The sequence below is a fragment of the Cyprinodon tularosa genome, unplaced genomic scaffold (genome assembly GCF_016077235.1).
Source record: "Cyprinodon tularosa strain WSP-4 unplaced genomic scaffold, ASM1607723v1 ctg877, whole genome shotgun sequence".
NCBI lineage: Eukaryota > Metazoa > Chordata > Actinopteri > Cyprinodontiformes > Cyprinodontidae > Cyprinodon > Cyprinodon tularosa.
In genome coordinates, this window is record NW_024039648.1 from 65,946 (window position 1) to 85,692 (window position 19,747).

The window sequence follows — 19,747 nt, forward strand, 5'->3', positions numbered from 1 at the left end:
AGTTTTACCTGATCAATTACAAAACTGAAATAAATCTGTTTTTGGTTAACAAAATAATTGTTAGACAGGATGAAATGTAGAATAATAGGAAATATAGGTGATAATATGTTGAGACTCCAGAAGAGATCTGATCCTTAAGAAACGGGTGCAATACAGTTTGTCCGAGTGAAGTTGTCATATGATGACTTCATAAGAAGGGGCGGGGCCCCGAACAGTTTTAGCTATCTGTTCTGAAACGGCTAGCTGGACAAAAAAAAAGATGCACAATTAACAGGGTGGATAGAGGGTTCAATAAAAGTAAGACTTTTTTAATATACCTGAATCCTTTTGAGTCCTTTATGTGAAAATAGTTGCATTTAAATCATTTAACAAATCATTTAGTTTTATGCTGCTTATTTTCTCTTTTTATTTTTCAACCTTAAAACAGTTAGTTAGTTTAATCGATTATTGAAATATTTGTCAACTAATTTAGTAATTGATCAATCGTTAACTGGAGGGTTAAGACTCAAACATGTAGTTGTCAAGGCGACGCACTTAGAGCAGCAATTATACCAATTATACCAAAAAATTAAAAAAGAAAGGAGAAAAAAGAAAATAATAAAAATATATATATATATATATATATATAAAAAAAAAAAAAATATATATATATATATATATATATATATATATATATATATATATATATATATATATATATATATATATATATATATATATATATATAAAAACTGTCTTCTCACCCCTGGTGGGGTGGTATGTGTCATCCTCAAGCTAGGGTCCTCTACCAGAGGCCTGGGAGTTTGAGGGTTCTGCGCAGTATCTTAGCTGTTCCTAGGACTGCGCTCTTCTGGACAGAGACCTCTGATGTTTTACCTGGAATCTGCTGTAGCCACTCTCCCAGTTTGGGGGTCACAGCCCCCAGTGCTCCAATTACCACTGGCACCACTGCTGCTCTTACTTTCCACATCTTTTCTAGCTCCTCCTTCAGTCCTTGGTATTTCTCAAGCTTCTCGTGTTCTTTCTTCTTGATGTTGCTGTCGCTTAGGATTGCCACATCTATCACTACTGCCTTCTTCTGCTGTTTGTCGATCAACACGATGTCTGGTTGGTTAGCCATCACCTGTTTGTCAGTCTGGATCTTGAAGTCCCATAGGATCTTAGCTCGGTCATTCTCAACTACCTTAGGAGGTGTCTTCCATTTTGACCTTGGGACTTCCAGCCCATACTCATGGCAGATGTTCCTGTACACTATGACAGCTACCTGGTTGTGGCGTTCCATGTATGCACTTCCTGTCTGCATTTTACACCCTGCTGTTATGTGCTGTATTGTTTCAGGGGCATCTTTGCACAGTCTGCATCGGGGGTCCTGCCTGGTGTGGTAGACCCTGGCCTCTATTGATCTTGTACTGAGTGCCTGTTCTTGTGCTGCCATGATTAGTGCCTCTGTGCTGTCCTTCAGTCCAGCCTTTTCCAGCCACTGGTAGGATTTGTTGATATCAGCCACTTCTTCTATTTGTCTGTGGTATACGCCGTGCAGCGGCTTGTCCCTCCATGATGGTTCTCCTTCCTCTTTCTTGTCCTCACTTTCGGTTTTCTCCTGCCTGAGGTACTCACCAAGCCATTTGTCTTTGGGGGCCATCTTTCTGGTGTACTCCTGGATCTTAGTTGTTTCATCCTGGACAGTGGTCTTGACACTCACTAGCCCTCGGCCTCCCTCGCTATGCTTGGTGTACAGTCTCAGAGTGCTGGATTTGGGGTGGAACCCTCCATGCGTTGTGAGGAGCTTTCTCGTCTTGATGTCAGTAGCCTCTATCTCCTCCTTTGGCCAGTTTATTATACCAGCGGGGTATCTGATGACTGGTAGGGCATATGTGTTGATGGCTTGGATCTTGTTTTTCCCATTCAGCTGACTTTTCAGGACCTGCCTTACTCTTTGTAGGTATTTAGCTGTGGCAGTCTTTCTTGCCATCTACTCGTGGTTTCCGTTAGCCTGTGGCACCCCAAGGTATTTGTAGCTGTCCTGAACATCTGTTATGTGGCCTTCTGGTAGTTCAACCCCCTCGGTTCTGGTCATCTTCCCTCTCTTTGAGACCATGCGACCGCACTTGTCCAGTCCGAATGACATTCCAATGTCGTTGCTGTAGATCCTGGTAGTGTGGATCAGTGAGTCGATGTCTCGCTCACTCCTGGCATACAGCTTGATGTCATCCATGTAGAGGAGGTGACTGATGATTGTTCCGCTTCGGAATTGGTATCCGTAGCCAGTCTTTGTGATGATCTGGCTGAGGGGGTTAAGGCCTATGCAGAACAGCAGCGGGGATAGTGCATCGCCTTGGTATATGCCGCACTTGATGGTGACTTGTGCTATTGGCTTTGCATTGGCTTCCAGACTTGTTTTCCACAGCTTCATTGAGTTCTTGATGAAGGCTATTAGAGTCCTGTTGATCTTGTACATTTCCAGGCATTCCAGTATCCATGTATGTGGCATTGAGTCATAGGCTTTCTTATAGTCAATCCAGGCAGTGCACAGATTTGTCTGCCTGGTCTTACAGTCTCGGGTGACTGCTCTATCCACTAGTAGCTGGTGCTTGGCTCCTCTGGTGTTGCTTCCTATTCCCTTCTGGGCATATATATATATATATATATATATATATATATATATATATATATATATATATATATATATATATATATATATATATATATATATATATATATATATATATATATATATTTATTTTTTTAAACATTTTGCAGCTAAAATTAACTAAACAAATTTATACTGTCAGTCTGCTGTATCCAGGACTACCCAAGTGGAAAAGTCTTAGATTCACCTGATTTGATTTCATAAAGTCTTCTCTATAGAATCTTTGGCTATCCGATTATTAATTGATTAATTGAAAAAAACAATCGACAGATGAACCCATTTGCAAAATAATGGTTGGTTGCAGCCCTAAAGGGAATGTCTCAAATAAAACCCACCAGAAACTTCAGGCCCCTGTACGTAGAGGTGTCCCGATCCAGGTTTTTGCACTTCCGATCCCATACCGATATTGTTTTTGGACTTCCGATCCGATACCGATACTGGCCGATACCAGCCTATCCGAGCATGTATTTAAGTTTAAGTTAAAGTATTTAGCCTTAGTTGTAAGACTCATGTTGAAAAGGGTTTTAGTACTCTTGATAACATCTAGCCAGCTGAATTAGGTGAGATTGAATAAAACACAATGATTGGTAACAACAAACTTACCTGTTTATTAAGAGATAAACACAAACTGGACAAAATTATGAATAGCAATCCGAAATTGCACAGTGAGCAGTAAAACCGTAAACAGTTAAAGGTGCAAGTATTACTGTAAGTTTTAATAAAAATGCAAAACAGGGGAACACTGGCGCAAAATAGTGGAATGGATCGCTTCAATCGGCGAAACTGGAAAATACGGACCGGATTTTTTTTTAAAAACTGGATCGGCAGTCTGGATCGGCATTTTACATGCTTTGCCGATACGCATTTTTTTGCCAATATCGGCGTCCCGATCCGATCCATGGATCGGATCGGGACAAGCCTAGTTCTGATGGGTTTTAAAAACACTATTTTTTTAAAATAAGACTCTTTCTTGTCTTTTTGGTCTTTTTGTTTGCAGTTAGTTTCGTGTATAAAAAGCAGTTGAATTGATTCATCAGCTAGTTATGATACTGAAAATTATAGTTTTAATGGAAACATCCAGACATTCAAACAACTTTCCTTCCTGCAAACCATATTTATCTGAGGAAGGTTTTTTATGGTACATTTTAGATAGGATAGGGTTAACCCTAACCCATACAGGAGAAGTATGGTAAAAGGTCCCAAAAAAACTGATATTTTTAGAGTGCTGCTAAGTTTATAATCAAACTAATCTATTGCAGGTTAATCAGTCATTAATAATTTTTTGTCATCCTGCATTTCTTTCTTCTTCTTTTCTTTCTCTGTCCTCTTGGCTGTTTATCTTTTCCGAACACGTTAGCTGAACTGTACGTCTTACAGCGGTTACAGTTGGTTCCGATGTTCCTCACGTAGTTGACATTTGGGAGTGAACTCTCCCACTGACATCTTTAGATGTAGAGTGCTCAGTGTGTGAAAGTGTGTGTGTGGGAAGGAGTGGGAGTGCACCTGCAGGCTCTCTATGCTCCAACCACAGTGTGACTCCAAAGTCAACAGTAAAGTTAAAAGGCTTTGCTCTCACTGCCATTAGAGCCAACAATAAAGGAACTCGCTCCTTATTATTTCTCATTGCTATCCCTGGAAAGCTGACATTTCCTGGTCTTCTCAGAGCTCCGTGAGGGAGCAGTAAAGCAGAGAGCTATTTCAACACTGCTGTAAAATGTCATTTTACTTTTTTTAATAAAGGTATAAATTCAGTTTTTCTATTTCTTTTCTTCTTAAGGATTAGAAAGTGCATCAGAGTAGAGGTCTGTCTGTTTAGCCTGGGCAGATGAAATGGTTCTAAACTGTCAGGTCTAAGCACCTAAAACATCATACATACAGGGAAAGAAAGAAGGCACAGAGAGAATTAATTTAGTTAGGAGAGTAGGAAGAGACTGCGGAGTTTACAAATCTCCAACCCACTCTGCCGGTCTTCAGCTTTCTGCTGGCTATTTATTGAAGTCAGGGAATGTCCCTAATTACACAAGCTGAGGTTTAACTAAGGGGAAGGGAAACAATAAACCAACCAGATAACTACGGATGTGACTCAAAGACATCTTTTTCTTTTTTGAAGTTTTATCTACTGTAAAGAGACATCAATAGGTGGTTTACTCTCATGATTTTACTCTGTCTAAAACTTGGAGAGGACCAGAATTAAGTTGATACACTGCAAAAAAGTTTAAATTTAAAGTCTTTTTTTTTTTTCTTAAAGTGCATTTTTTCTTGAATTGAGGAGGTAAGTGCGACACTTTGCCAAAAAATAAAAAAATTGGTCCCTCAATGAAACCAACATTAACCCCAAAATCCCATATCCTCCGCTGTTCCTCCCGTCCTGCTCCGCTCCGACTTCCTCTGAGCTCTAGGAGAGCACGCGCCATATTGTTATAAAATTATTATAAGCAAAACAAGCGGTAATGAATGCTTAATTTAATATGACATCATTAAATCTCAGCATCAATCCCACGTTTCTGCCCAAACAGGAATAATCATAAAAAAAGTGATTTGTTCTCTACTTCCAAATTCAGCATCTCTTTATTCATGCCTGCCATAAGAAGTTTCTTCATAAGTTCTTAGACGCGCTCTTCTGCTCATCTGCTTCCTGGTATATTGAAGTATCGATAGTTTGCATCCAATAATTTAACAGTCTTAGTTTTGGGGAATACATAAGAATTATGCTCTAATTTGTAGTTGCTGATCTGTCTCCACCGTATTTTAATTTGGTGAACCGGAGCTTCTTGACGTTCCTTTTCCTGTTTGGTGTGATTGCAATTGCAGATTTTTATTTGATTGGCTTCCAAAGGACTGGAGAGGAGTAAAAAATTGCTTAGCTACATATTTTTGAGGTGAAGGAGACGTGATGTGCGGAGCAGTAATGGTGGATGTGGAACAGTTCTCATATGTGGGAAGGGGAAGATGAGGAATCTGGGGGTAACGGATCAGCAGCACAGATCTAGAAGGTTCAAACCATCTTGAATCTGATGAAAGCAAATCATTTATACTGTTGGTTCCAAAGAGCTAACAGAAACTTCCTTGGAAAACAATAAAATGTGAGCTGGATTTGATAATTCTTAGTTTTGTGTTTCTGTGTCTGTTGCCAGTCAGGAATGCTAAAAGTGGATCTTTTCCTTCCGAGGTGATTAAGGTGGTGCTGCCCTGCCTGTTGGCTACTGTATTCCAATAACGCTTTGGCCTTCTTTTATAAAGCCGCTGAAAAATTGAGAAGGTGAAGCTGAATAGAAATGCGGCGGAGGACGCTCATATTTCCACTCCTGACCTGTAGCCTTGCAGATGTGGAGTTATTGCACAGGTGATGCTTTAGAATCTGACTTGCCTTTAGGTTGTCAGCTGGTCCGGGTCCATCTGAAAGAACCGCTCTGCTTTTCTGTCCCTGCAGCAGCCGCTGCTAATCAGTCCACTCCAAGGGCAGAATTGATGAGAAAAAATCCCTTTGAGTGGGAGGGAAGGGGGGGAGCTGCTATCGCTGGTCTACATCCCACCTACACAGCAGCACACCTGAGGTCTAATGAAATGGGGACAGAAATTAGGAACAAATTAGAGGGAAACATCTGTGGTAGTTATTTGAAAGAGATTTTAGATTTCAGTGACGTTTTATCCGTTTAAACGAAGGTTATTATTATGGCTGAAACAATCAAATTATTGAAATAATCGTCAACTAATTTATTAATAGATTAATCGTTAACTGGAGTACACAGTAGGCGCCATTCAAAATTTCCCTTCTTTCTTTCCTCGATGAGCCCTTGGTTGGTCCCTGTTACGTGCACAAGGGCACAACATATTTGAGGACACAGACAAAACTGAGGGTACAAAATAATTTATTTATTCTGTAGTTCACTCGTTCAAAAAAAAAAGCCGTCTTTCTCAAGAAAGCTGTGGGGATGTTCTGTAGAGAAAAATAAAGAATTAAATATCCTCAGCTTCTGTGTCCAAAAGAAAAGAGAAAAAGAACCAAACAAAGTATTGACAGAAAGTTGGACCTGATGAGCCGATTAAAAACAAAAAAACAGTACAGCAGGGGGCTAACCCTATACAGGGCTGTCGAAGCCCCTACTGGTACTGGACTACAAAGATAAACTACTAAGCAAAATAAAGAATCGAAAACAGGACAACTTGTCCCACCAGGCCGAAATCAAAACGAAAACGGCCTCCAAGCCAAGCTGACAAACATACCGCACGGCAGGTCGGAGGTGTCGGCTGCGACCTGCAGCAGCTGGAGACAGGTGCGCCTTCTCAGTGGTGGAGATGAATGAGCGAGCAAAGGACGGCCTTCAAGATCAAAAAACAGCCCCTTTATAGGCCGTCCAGCGGCCTCTGATTAACCGGGAAGAAAGAGTAACTCCAAAACATGTGAAACAAAAATTTATTGAACTAAAAATCATTATTGAAGTATATATAAAAAAGAATAAAAAATAATTGTGCCCAAAGCACATAACAGTCCCCTTCAATTCCTTTTTAAACATCAATCTTTGTACTAAAACATTGTTTCTGTCATGATTTGTGGACATTTAGATCTAAAGAGAAGCGCCATCTCCTGGTCAGTCCCTGTATATCAGTGAAAGGGTGGATTTTTTTAAATAGTCTTTGTTGGGGTTAAGTTGTAGGGAAATCATATTTAAATGACAAATCATTCTGGCTTAAACATGTATATAAATGTACTCTTTATCAGGTGATATTGTCCCAAAGGTTAGAACATTTCTATTATCTTCTACAGGCCATTTAGTTCTATGTCAGCCATCTGTCAATCAAATGTTTTCGGTCATAGCATCTTCATTCATATTTTGCAGCTAATATACGCAACGGTTGAAACCAGAATCCTTTCCTTTCCCATTGAGTTGCGTCCCAGTGTTCACGGGGATGGACGTCTGTGTCTTCGGCAGGCGTAGAGCTAACAGAACTGCGAGGGCTCAAACATGTACGGCTGCGAGGGCTCAAACATGTACGACTGGAAGCCTTCTACACCAAACCAAGCTTCTGCCGCCCTGGCGTCCTCTTCCACAACATTTTCGTCCCCGCTTTTCTCCTCTAAATAAAAAATGGATGACGGAGGAGACTCATCCAGCGCCGCCGAAGTTCTCGTGACCATGTGCCAAAGTTCTTGCGAGTTCTCGAATAGGCTCCTCCTTGCGCTTTGGCGGGAAACTGCTGTGCGTCCCTAGAAATTCCAGACCGACGGTGCAGAAGAATACAAGTTAAACTGGTTCGCGACCAGACTGTGATGTGCGTGGTTGCAGAAGTAGAATCTGGCCTTAAGTCACCAATTTAGTTGTACTTGGTGTAATTTCCCATTGGGAACCTACTAGCACCAAGTTTCTAGTAGGTGGGAGAAACCGTCCACGACCAAACTTACTTGCAACAATCCCGCCCCCTTGATAAATGACCAATCACATTCACTTTATTCACTCGTGTAAAGTCGGGCACCACTCAGGAGAATTCAGAAATGCAACGGTTGGAACAGCTGCTTCCCTACGACTATAAGGCTGCCAGCTAATGTGTGGGGCCAGAGGAGCAGTCTGGGGTTAAGGGTCTGGCTCAGGGAGCCGGAGTGGCAACCTGTGGGGCTCCAACTCAGAAGCTCAGGATTCCAAGCTAACCACTAGAACGCCACCTCCCCAAAGAAATATGCACCCCCTGGAGAAGGAGGCTGTCAATCCAGTGGCTGGAAGTTGGAGGGGATTTCGCTGGGAGTTGCAAGGAAGTTGGCTGCCATTCAGCTGGCATTTGACTTGGAAGGGCTATTTTGAATGGCTGCTACTGTAGAGACTGAAAAACATGCTTTAAGCTGACAGAACAACCCACTTAGAGCAGCAATTATATTAAAATTGTTAAAAAAATATATAAAGATTTTGCATTTCAGATAAAAAGAAACACACTCTCTGGTCAATCTGCTCTATCCAGAACTCATCAAAGGGAAAGGTTTGCTTCCCGTGATGTAATTTTGTAAAAAAAAAAAAAAATCTTTGGATATCCAATTATTATTCAGCAAAATTTATTTTAAATTGTTAGTTGCAGCCCTAGTTATTATTAAAAGACCTCTGCAATGATCATATTTCTCATTCCTTTTCTAAACTGCTACCAAATGATGATAAAAAAAAAAAAACACCAGACATGTCTGACTGGCCTGACTAAAGGTGGCAGAAAAAGAATGGGTTTGTGATGTTGGATGTCATTTATTTATCTTTTCTTTACCGTAAGTATTTCTTTTCTATGTAAAATCTTGAGTTATTGAGTCCTTCGTGACATTAAAAAGGTTGAGAAATATTCCTGTGCATCAATCCACTGATATCCAAGTGCATTTAAAGCGTTTTCCTAAACTCTGAAAAACCTTCAGCAGGGTTTTAATATTTATCTAAATAATTTGCTGTTTTCGACAGTTGAGCAAAGAAAGATTTCCCTGATCTAAACTCCACATCCTAAACATAAAGGTCCCCTCTGCTTTGATTAGAAACAAAAACAGTTTCTGTGCAGGATTGCTTGCTGTTTTCCTGTTAGTCTCTAAGTGCCAGGTGGCCATGTTTGGGAGGCTAAGCGGCGGAGCATATTCTGCACCAGGCGGATGGTAATTACCAGGTGTTCAGCCTTGGCAGCGGCTCTGCGTTGGATGTTGGTCACCATCGGATGTGTTTACATGTTTTGATGTGTGTCTCTATGGAACGTAACGCCCCTTCTATCTCTGCTTCCCTTCAGCTTTTTGAACTGCTGGGACCGGAGGGCCTGGAGATGATCTCCGTCCTGCTACAGCGCAGGACAGGGATCGTGGACGCCTTCCTCTCCGTTCCAGATGAAAGGACTGTTTACGCTCCAGGTGAGAGAACAACATGGCAGCTGTTCTTATTGTTTACAGGAAGTTTTACCGCCAACAGTGATGCGAACCAGTTATCTTCAAAGAAGTCCTGCAGTGGTAAATGGATGTTCTTTGTAGTATGTAAAAGAAAAAAAGAAAAGATAGAAATTGAACTTTAGTGATTTCATAATGGAGAAATGAACTCTCTGCATTTAACCCATCCCCTTTGGGAGCAGTGGGCTGCCATTGTCCGGCGCCCGGAGAGCAGTGTGGGGTTAAGGCCAGCTAAGGTGTCACTTTAGCTGGCCTTAGGGTCAGGTTATGCCCTGGTAACGGTCAGGTTTAGGGCTAAGGTGTCAGTTTAGTTGCCATTAGGGTGAGGTATGCCCTGGTAACGGCCTGGTTTTGGGCTAAGGTGTCAGTTTACTTGGTTTTAGGGTGAGGTATGCCCTGGTAACAGTCAGGTTTAGGGCTAAGGTGTCAGTTTAGTTGGCCTTAGGGTGAGGTATGCCCTGGTAACAGTTAGGTTTAGGGCTAAGGTGTCAGTTTAGTTGGCCTTAGGGTGAGGTATGCCCTGGTAACGGTCAGGTTTAGGGCTAAGGTGTCAGTTTACTTGGTCTTAGGGTGAGGTATGCCCTGGAAACGGCCAGGTTTAGGGCTAAGGTGTCAGTTTACTTGGTTTTAGGGTGAGGTATGCCCTGGAAACGGCCAGGTTTAGGGCTAAGGTGTCAGTTTACCTGGCCTTAGGGTGAGGTTATGCCCTATTAATTGTCAGGGTTAGGGCTAAGGTGTCAGTTTACTTGGTTTTAGGGTGAGGTATGCCCTGGAAACGGCCAGGTTTAGGGCTAAGGTGTCAGTTTACCTGGCCTTAGGGTGAGGTTATGCCCTATTAATTGTCAGGGTTAGGGCTAAGGTGTCAGTTTACTTGGTCTTAGGGTGAGGTATGCCCTGGAAACGGCCAGGTTTAGGGCTAAGGTGTCAGTTTACTTGGTTTTAGTGTGAGGTATGCCCTGGTAACGGTCAGGTTTAGGGCTAAGGTGTCAGTTTCCTTGGTCTTAGGGTGAGGTGTGCCCTGGTAACGGTCAGGTTTAGGGCTAAGGTGTCAGTTTACCTGGCCTTAGGGTGAGGTATGCCCTGGTAACAGTCAGGTTTAGGGCTAAGGTGTCAACTTAGTTGGCCTTAGGGTGAGGTATGCCCTGGTAACAGTTAGGTTTAGGGCTAAGGTGTCAGTTTAGTTGGCCTTAGGGTGAGGTATGCCCTGGTAACAGTCAGGTTTAGGGCTAAGGTGTCAGTTTAGTTGGCCTTAGGGTGAGGTATGCCCTGGTAACAGTTAGGTTTAGGGCTAAGGTGTCAGTTTAGTTGGCCTTAGGGTGAGGTATGCCCTGGTAACAGTTAGGTTTAGGGCTAATGTGTCAGTTTAGTTGGCCTTAGGGTGAGGTATGCCCTGGTAACAGTCAGGTTTAGGGCTAAGGTGTCAGTTTAGTTGGCCTTAGGGTGAGGTATGCCCTGGTAACAGTTAGGTTTAGGGCTAAGGTGTCAGTTTAGTTGGCCTTAGGGTGAGGTATGCCCTGGTAACAGTTAGGTTTAGGGCTAAGGTGTCAGTTTAGTTGGCCTTAGGGTGAGGTATGCCCTGGTAACAGTCAGGTTTAGGGCTAAGGTGTCAGTTTAGTTGGCCTTAAGGTGAGGTATGCCCTGGGTAACAGTTAGGTTTAGGGCTAAGGTGTCAGTTTAGTTGGCCTTAGGGTGAGGTATGCCCTGGTAACAGTCAGGTTTAGGGCTAAGGTGTCAGTTTAGTTGGCCTTAGGGTGAGGTATGCCCTGGTAACAGTTAGGTTTAGGGCTAAGGTGTCAGTTTAGTTGGCCTTAGGGTGAGGTATGCCCTGGTAACAGTTAGGTTTAGGGCTAAGGTGTCAGTTTAGTTGGCCTTAGGGTGAGGTATGCCCTGGTAACAGTCAGGTTTAGGGCTAAGGTGTCAGTTTAGTTGGCCTTAGGGTGAGGTATGCCCTGGTAACAGTTAGGTTTAGGGCTAAGGTGTCAGTTTAGTTGGCCTTAGGGTGAGGTATGCCCTGGTAACAGTTAGGTTTAGGGCTAAGGTGTCAGTTTAGTTGGCCTTAGGGTGAGGTATGCCCTGGTAACAGTCAGGTTTAGGGCTAAGGTGTCAGTTTAGTTGGCCTTAGGGTGAGGTATGCCCTGGTAACAGTTAGGTTTAGGGCTAAGGTGTCAGTTTAGTTGGCCTTAGGGTGAGGTATGCCCTGGTAACAGTTAGGTTTAGGGCTAAGGTGTCAGTTTAGTTGGCCTTAGGGTGAGGTATGCCCTGGTAACAGTTAGGTTTAGGGCTAAGGTGTCAGTTTAGTTGGCCTTAGGGTGAGGTATGCCCTGGTAACAGTCAGGTTTAGGGCTAAGGTGTCAGTTTAGTTGGCCTTAGGGTGAGGTATGCCCTGGTAACAGTTAGGTTTAGGGCTAAGGTGTCAGTTTAGTTGGCCTTAGGGTGAGGTATGCCCTGGTAACAGTTAGGTTTAGGGCTAAGGTGTCAGTTTAGTTGGCCTTAGGGTGAGGTATGCCCTGGTAACAGTCAGGTTTAGGGCTAAGGTGTCAGTTTAGTTGGCCTTAGGGTGAGGTATGCCCTGGTAACAGTCAGGTTTAGGGCTAAGGTGTCAGTTTAGTTGGCCTTAGGGTGAGGTATGCCCTGGTAACAGTTAGGTTTAGGGCTAAGGTGTCAGTTTAGTTGGCCTTAGGGTGAGGTATGCCCTGGTAACAGTTAGGTTTAGGGCTAAGGTGTCAGTTTAGTTGACCTTAGGGTGAGGTATGCCCTGGTAACAGTTAGGTTTAGGGCTAAGATGTCAGTTTAGTTGGCCTTAGGGTGAGGTATGCCCTGGTAACAGTCAGGTTTAGGGCTAAGGTGTCAGTTTAGTTGGCCTTAGGGTGAGGTATGCCCTGGTAACAGTCAGGTTTAGGGCTAAGGTGTCAGTTTAGTTGGCCTTAGGGTGAGGTATGCCCTGGTAACAGTTAGGTTTAGGGCTAATGTGTCAGTTTAGTTGGCCTTAGGGTGAGGTATGCCCTGGTAACAGTCAGGTTTAGGGCTAAGGTGTCAGTTTAGTTGGCCTTAGGGTGAGGTATGCCCTGGTAACAGTTAGGTTTAGGGCTAAGGTGTCAGTTTAGTTGGCCTTAGGGTGAGGTATGCCCTGGTAACAGTTAGGTTTAGGGCTAAGGTGTCAGTTTAGTTGGCCTTAGGGTGAGGTATGCCCTGGTAACAGTCAGGTTTAGGGCTAAGGTGTCAGTTTAGTTGGCCTTAAGGTGAGGTATGCCCTGGTAACAGTTAGGTTTAGGGCTAAGATGTCAGTTTAGTTGGCCTTAGGGTGAGGTATGCCCTGGTAACAGTCAGGTTTAGGGCTAAGGTGTCAGTTTAGTTGGCCTTAGGGTGAGGTATGCCCTGGTAACAGTTAGGTTTAGGGCTAAGGTGTCAGTTTAGTTGGCCTTAGGGTGAGGTATGCCCTGGTAACAGTTAGGTTTAGGGCTAAGGTGTCAGTTTAGTTGGCCTTAGGGTGAGGTATGCCCTGGTAACAGTTAGGTTTAGGGCTAAGGTGTCAGTTTAGTTGGCCTTAGGGTGAGGTATGCCCTGGTAACAGTCAGGTTTAGGGCTAAGGTGTCAGTTTAGTTGGCCTTAGGGTGAGGTATGCCCTGGTAACAGTCAGGTTTAGGGCTAAGGTGTCAGTTTAGTTGGCCTTAGGGTGAGGTATGCCCTGGTAACAGTTAGGTTTAGGGCTAAGGTGTCAGTTTAGTTGACCTTAGGGTGAGGTATGCCCTGGTAACAGTTAGGTTTAGGGCTAAGATGTCAGTTTAGTTGGCCTTAGGGTGAGGTATGCCCTGGTAACAGTCAGGTTTAGGGCTAAGGTGTCAGTTTAGTTGGCCTTAGGGTGAGGTATGCCCTGGTAACAGTCAGGTTTAGGGCTAAGGTGTCAGTTTAGTTGGCCTTAGGGTGAGGTATGCCCTGGTAACAGTTAGGTTTAGGGCTAAGGTGTCAGTTTAGTTGGCCTTAGGGTGAGGTATGCCCTGGTAACAGTTAGGTTTAGGGCTAAGGTGTCAGTTTAGTTGGCCTTAGGGTGAGGTATGCCCTGGTAACAGTTAGGTTTTGGGCTAAGGTTCAGTTTAGTTTTGGGCCTTAGGTGAGGGATGCCCTGGTAAACGTCAGGTTAGGCTAAGGTTCATTTTTTGTTGGCCTTAGGGTGAGGTATGCCCTGGGAACAGTCAGGTTAGGGCTAAGGGGTCAATTAGTTTTGGGCCCTTTAAATGAGTATGCCCCCGTAACAGTCAGTTTTAAGGCTAAGTGTCGTTTAGTTGGGCCCTTTGGGTAAGGTATGCCCCCGGAACAGTTAGGTTTTGGCTAAGGTGTCAGTTTAGTTGGCCCTTAGGGGGGGTTCCCTGGTAAAAGTTAGGTTTAGGGGTAAGGTTCAGTTTAAGTTGGCCTTTGGTGGGTATGCCCTGGGAACAGTAAAGGGTTTTTGGCTAAGGTGTCTTTTTTTTTTGGCCTTAGGGAGGTATTCCCTGGAACAGTTAGGTTTAGGGCTAAGGTGTCAGTTTAGTTGGCCTTAGGGTGAGGTATGCCCTGGTAACAGTCAGGTTTAGGGCTAAGGTGTCAGTTTAGTTGGCCTTAGGGTGAGGTTTGCACTGGTAACAGTCAGGTTTAGGGCTAAGGTGTCAGTTTAGTTGGCCTTAGGGTGAGGTATGCCCTGGTAACAGTCAGGTTTAGGGCTAGGGTGTCAGTTTAGTTGGCCTTAGGGTGAGGTTTGCTCTGGTAACAGTTAAGTTTAGGGCTAAGGTGTCAGTTTAGTGGCCCTTAGGGTGAGGTATGCCCTGGTAACAGTTAGGTTTACGGCTAAGGTGTCAGTTTAGTTGCCCTTAGGGTGAGGTATGCCCTGGTAACAGTTAAGTTTAGGGCTAAGGTGTCAGTTTAGTGGCCCTTAGGGTGAGGTATGCCCTGGTAACAGTCAGGTTTAGGGCTAAGGTGTCAGTTTAGTTGGCCTTTGGAAGAGGTTTGCCCTGGTAACAGTCAGGTTTAGGGCTAAGGTGTCAGTTTAGTTGGCCTTAGGGTGAGGTATGCCCTGGTAACAGTTAGGTTTAGGGCTAAGGTGTCAGTTTAGTTGGCCTTAGGGTGAGGTATGCCCTGGTAACAGTTAGGTTTAGGGCTAAGGTGTCAGTTTAGTTGGCCTTAGGGTGAGGTATGCCCTGGTAACAGTTAGGTTTAGGGCTAAGGTGTCAGTTTAGTTGGCCTTAGGGTGAGGTATGCCCTGGTAACAGTCAGGTTTAGGGCTAAGGTGTCAGTTTAGTTGGCCTTAGGGTGAGGTATGCCCTGGTAACAGTCAGGTTTAGGGCTAAGGTGTCAGTTTAGTTGGCCTTAGGGTGAGGTATGCCCTGGTAACAGTCAGGTTTAGGGCTAAGGTGTCAGTTTAGTTGGCCTTAGAGTGAGGTATGCCCTGGTAACAGTCAGTTTTAAGGCTAAGGTGTCAGTTTAGTTGGCCTTAGGGTAAGGTATGCCCTGGTAACAGTTAGGTTTAGGGCTAAGGTGTCAGTTTAGTTGGCCTTAGGGTGAGGTATGCCCTGGTAACAGTTAGGTTTAGGGCTAAGGTGTCAGTTTAGTTGGCCTTAGGGTGAGGTATGCCCTGGTAACAGTCAGGTTTAGGGCTAAGGTGTCAGTTTAGTTGGCCTTAGGGTGAGGTATGCCCTGGTAACAGTTAGGTTTAGGGCTAAGGTGTCAGTTTAGTTGGCCTTAGGGTGAGGTATGCCCTGGTAACAGTCAGGTTTAGGGCTAAGGTGTCAGTTTAGTTGGCCTTAGGGTGAGGTTTGCACTGGTAACAGTCAGGTTTAGGGCTAAGGTGTCAGTTTAGTTGGCCTTAGGGTGAGGTATGCCCTGGTAACAGTCAGGTTTAGGGCTAGGGTGTCAGTTTAGTTGGCCTTAGGGTGAGGTTTGCTCTGGTAACAGTTAAGTTTAGGGCTAAGGTGTCAGTTTAGTGGCCCTTAGGGTGAGGTATGCCCTGGTAACAGTTAGGTTTACGGCTAAGGTGTCAGTTTAGTTGCCCTTAGGGTGAGGTATGCCCTGGTAACAGTTACGTTTAGGGCTAAGGTGTCAGTTTAGTGGCCCTTAGAGTGAGGTATGCCCTGGTAACAGTCAGGTTTAGGGCTAAGGTGTCAGTTTTGTTGGCCTTAGGGTGAGGTATGCCCTGGTAACAGTCAGGTTTAGGGCTAAGGTGTCAGTTTAGTTGGCCTTTGGAAGAGGTTTGCCCTGGTAACAGTCAGGTTTAGGGCTAAGGTGTCAGTTTAGTTGGCCTTAGGGTGAGGTTTGCCCTGGTAACAGTCAGGTTTAGGGCTAAGGTGTCAGTTTAGTTGGCCTTTGGGAGAGGTTTGCCCTGGTAACAGTCAGGTTTAGGGCTAAGGTGTCAGTTTAGTTGGCCTTAGGGTGAGGTATGCCCTGGTAACAGTCAGGTTTAGTGCTAAGGTGTCAGTTTAGTTGGCCTTAGGGTGAGGTTTGCCTTGGTAACAGTCAGGTTTAGTGCTAAGGTGTCAGTTTAGTTGGCCTTAGGGTGAGGTTTGCCCTGGTAACAGTCAGGTTTAGTGCTAAGGTGTCAGTTTAGTTGGCCTTAGGGTGAGGTTTGCCCTGGTAACAGTCAGGTTTAGTGCTAAGGTGTCAGTTTAGTTGGCCTTAGGGGGAGGTATGCCCTGGTAACAGTCAGGTTTAGGGCTAAGGTGTCAGTTTAGTTGGCCTTTGGGAGAGGTTTGCCCTGGTAACAGTCAGTTTTAGGGCTAAGGTGTCAGTTTAGTTGGCCTCAGGGTGAGATATGCCTAAAATCTCTCCCAAGGGGATCTAGTGGACCATTTGTTCTCTACATGTAAACTTTTAACGGAGAACTGTCGTCAGCATGTAGGAAAAACAAGGCCACAGAAATAATAAGCAAATTTTCACTCAAAATACTGTTACACTAAAGAAAAATAGTGGCTGGTAAAATATTTATGTGGCAAAATCTTGAATTTCCATCTCTGCTCCACACTTATACTCATTCCATGCTTGGAAAACTCTTCTTCTTGTTTGTCCTGTCCTTAATGCTCACAGGAGAGCTGCTAGATATTTCTATTGATATTGGTGGAAAGATAACACTGACTAATTTATCTCTGCCACAGCTGTCTACTCATCCTCATGCAAGGTAGGCTGGAGATTAGAGGAAAGCTCTGGCTTTGTCACAATAATCCTTCCTACTATTTTAAGTCATGCACACTCGTCCTTTAAAGTTTTCCTGGAGTCATTTAAGATTCACGCTTCTTGATTTTAATCCCTGGTTCGACCCGGTACATGGTCTAATTATGCAGGCTGCAAACGCATTGTGTTCTCACATGAACTCCTTCTGCAGTTTCAACGCGTAATTTATGTTGTGGTAAACAGGTCAGTTGTCAAACGCTCACAGGTCGATGATTCCATCAAATGGGCTGAAGTGGCTTGGCATAACATTAACCTCCAAATGTATTCAGCTAACACTTATGGGGCGGACCGATCATGCAGATGATGAACTGGTAAAACTTTGAAGAAATCTTTTAAACTCACAGGACTCCGTAAACAAAAGGATCATTAATTATTGAAAGGAGACGGCAGAAATATGGCAGCAGTTTTCAATTAAGCAGGTAGAACAGAAGTCTAGAGAGCAGACCGCCTGCTCATATTTGATTATGTGCTTTTATCTAAAGGGATTTACAACAGAGCAAATATCAGATCTTTGAAAATTAGTTCAGAAAAATATGAGGTGTTGTACCATAAGCTGATATTAGAATACTTAGCTGCTAACATGATAAACATGGTGAAGGTGAGTGACGTTCTATGCTGCTTCATACCAGGATGACTTTGAGTTGAGTTACTTTTGCTGAGTGGCCACGTCTCCACTTGTCCAAACAGCTTTACAATCTAAATTCAATTCAGTTTATTTCTATGGCGCCAAATCACATCCTGTCATCTCAAGGCACTTTCCAGTTCACCAGATCATCCAGTCTGATTGATTCAAAGTTTTCTACCTAAGGAAAACCAGCTGATTGCATCGACTCATTGACTCTTCAGCAATCCCTCACACTAAGCATGCTTGTAGCGACAGTGGAGAGGAAAAACTCCCTTTGAACAGGAAGAAACCTCCAGCAGAACCAGGCTCAGTGTGAGCGGCCATCTGCTGAGGCCCACTGGGGTTCAAGGAGACAGAAGCAGACATAGGAAAAAGAAGCATAGATACAAAAGGCAACTGTCAACCAGCTCCACAGGCGGCCCCGTCCAGGAAACACACAGCCAGGCAGACGAGCTCCGAGCCAGCTCCCATGTCAGAGGATGAAGAGAGCACATCCAGTTAGTCACAGTCAGAGAAACAGGACTACACTGGAAAACAGGCCAAGCTCCAACATCTAGAAACAAAGGTGTTGATGGCAGCAGCACAGCTGATATTTCTCTCCAGGATGGAGTCACAGCCAAACAGGAACAGACCAGATCTTAACAGGGTCTTAATTTCGGTAGATGCAGTGTATATATATCAACCTTGATTATGGATGGATTGAGGCTGAAAAGTAGTGAAGCTACTATGAGGAAAAAGCTGGTTACTAGCTTAACCAGCTAGTGAGTGTAAATCCACTAGAAAAATATTGGTAGGCAGTATATGCATGCAGGGCACTTGAATGGTAAAATTCAAAACAGATTTTCTAAAAGAGAATGTAAGTATAACTTAAAATGAACAGATATATATAAAAAAAAGAATCAAATATACAACAGCCATGATGGAAAGATTAAAAGAAAAGTCCAGGCAGCAAAGAATAATCAACGGATAATTAGTTATACCTAAAACTAATACGTTTGCAGTGATTTAATGAACTCAGTGTTAATCAGTAAAAAAATCAAAACAACTTTTGTCGCAATCACTGTATCTTGGAGCGGCCATTTTTGTCCAAATATAGTAGCCCCTCCCTCCTGCCATCTTCCAGCAGTGACGTCACGGTGCGGTAAGCCTAGCGCCATTCTCCCCGCTTTCCAAGCTAAATCAATGGGAACTACTAGACACATCTGCAATCAACAACAATTATTGAAGGTTTCCAGATGTGGATAATAGCGCGTTGTGACAAACACCAGATACAGCACTGGGACTTGATCAACAGCCGATACCGCACCGTGACGTCACTAACCAGTAGGTGGCAGTAGTGTTCTTTGACAAACATGGATGCCTCCAGTAAAGCACATTCACATGGAAAATTACTCTGAATTAGGGTTGTCAAAAGTATCGAAACTCAAAAAAGTATCAATACTGAAATGTTGTATCCGGATACAATACTCGTTTTTAAAAGTATCGATACACTGCTGTCACCAGTGGCACCTAAGCAGTCAATCATCTAAAGTGCAGAATAGAGGACAATGCACTTTCTGAACACTGTGTGATTGAATAATTCTACGCACTTTTCAGTTTCACACTTTTTTTTTGTAACAGGTGCAGCTGCTGAGAATTATTTTTGTTTCTTAACCAGTTTGGCTAGTGTCATTGTTATGTGTGCAAAGCATAGCCAAGGAAGGGTTAATTTCAATTTTATAAGTTTTTTATCAAGCTTTATCAAGCTTGCTTAATATTGTGCACAGCATACAACCTTTATTGTATTTATTTATTGTATTTTATTTATTAAAGAAATATTTCTGTAGAATTTTGGAGTCTTTGTTTTTATCCTTGTGGTATCGAAAATGGTATCGAGTATCGAATATTTTCCTTAGTATCGGTATCGAGTTGAAAAGTTTAGTATCGTGACAACCCTACTCTGAATTAAAAACACTGATCATTTATTGAACAGGATGGAATCATTTCAGATTTAAAGAACTTTCAGAAGTTTGAATTCTGAATATGAGCGACTTTTCCTTTTAAAGGTGTTGATTTGAGTAATTAGCTTATTTTTTAAGCAGCTGAAATTTATTTTGTGTTTAATGGAAACCTGAAGGTCATTTTGATGAGTCCATAGAACAGTGGCTAGGCTGATGTATAGCTTAAGTTTTGTTGTTGCTCGTTTTCTGTGTATTGGTAAACATAGTTTGTTTCTTTTGTATGATGTAATTATCTGTGCTGAATAAGTAATATTTATAAATGGGGCAGATTGTTTAAATAATATAACTTTCTGCTCTTTTTCTTTCATTCATGATTTCAGTTGTCACCTGCACAGGTTTTTTTATATTGTTTACTTTTGATGAATGAATAAATAAAATAAAAAAAATCCGAC

At 43.2% G+C, this 19,747-nt stretch overlaps 1 protein-coding gene across 1 annotated transcript in view; it reads left to right on the top strand.

Annotated features, from left to right (window-relative positions):
- ascc3 (activating signal cointegrator 1 complex subunit 3) overlaps nucleotides 1-19,747 on the top strand; it is a 238,607-nt gene that overhangs the window by 16,626 nt on the left and 202,234 nt on the right. The window contains exon 5 of the mRNA XM_038273563.1: nucleotides 9,389-9,506. Within this exon, the coding sequence (XP_038129491.1) occupies nucleotides 9,389-9,506 (118 nt within the window). The remainder of the gene's footprint in view (nucleotides 1-9,388; nucleotides 9,507-19,747) is intronic.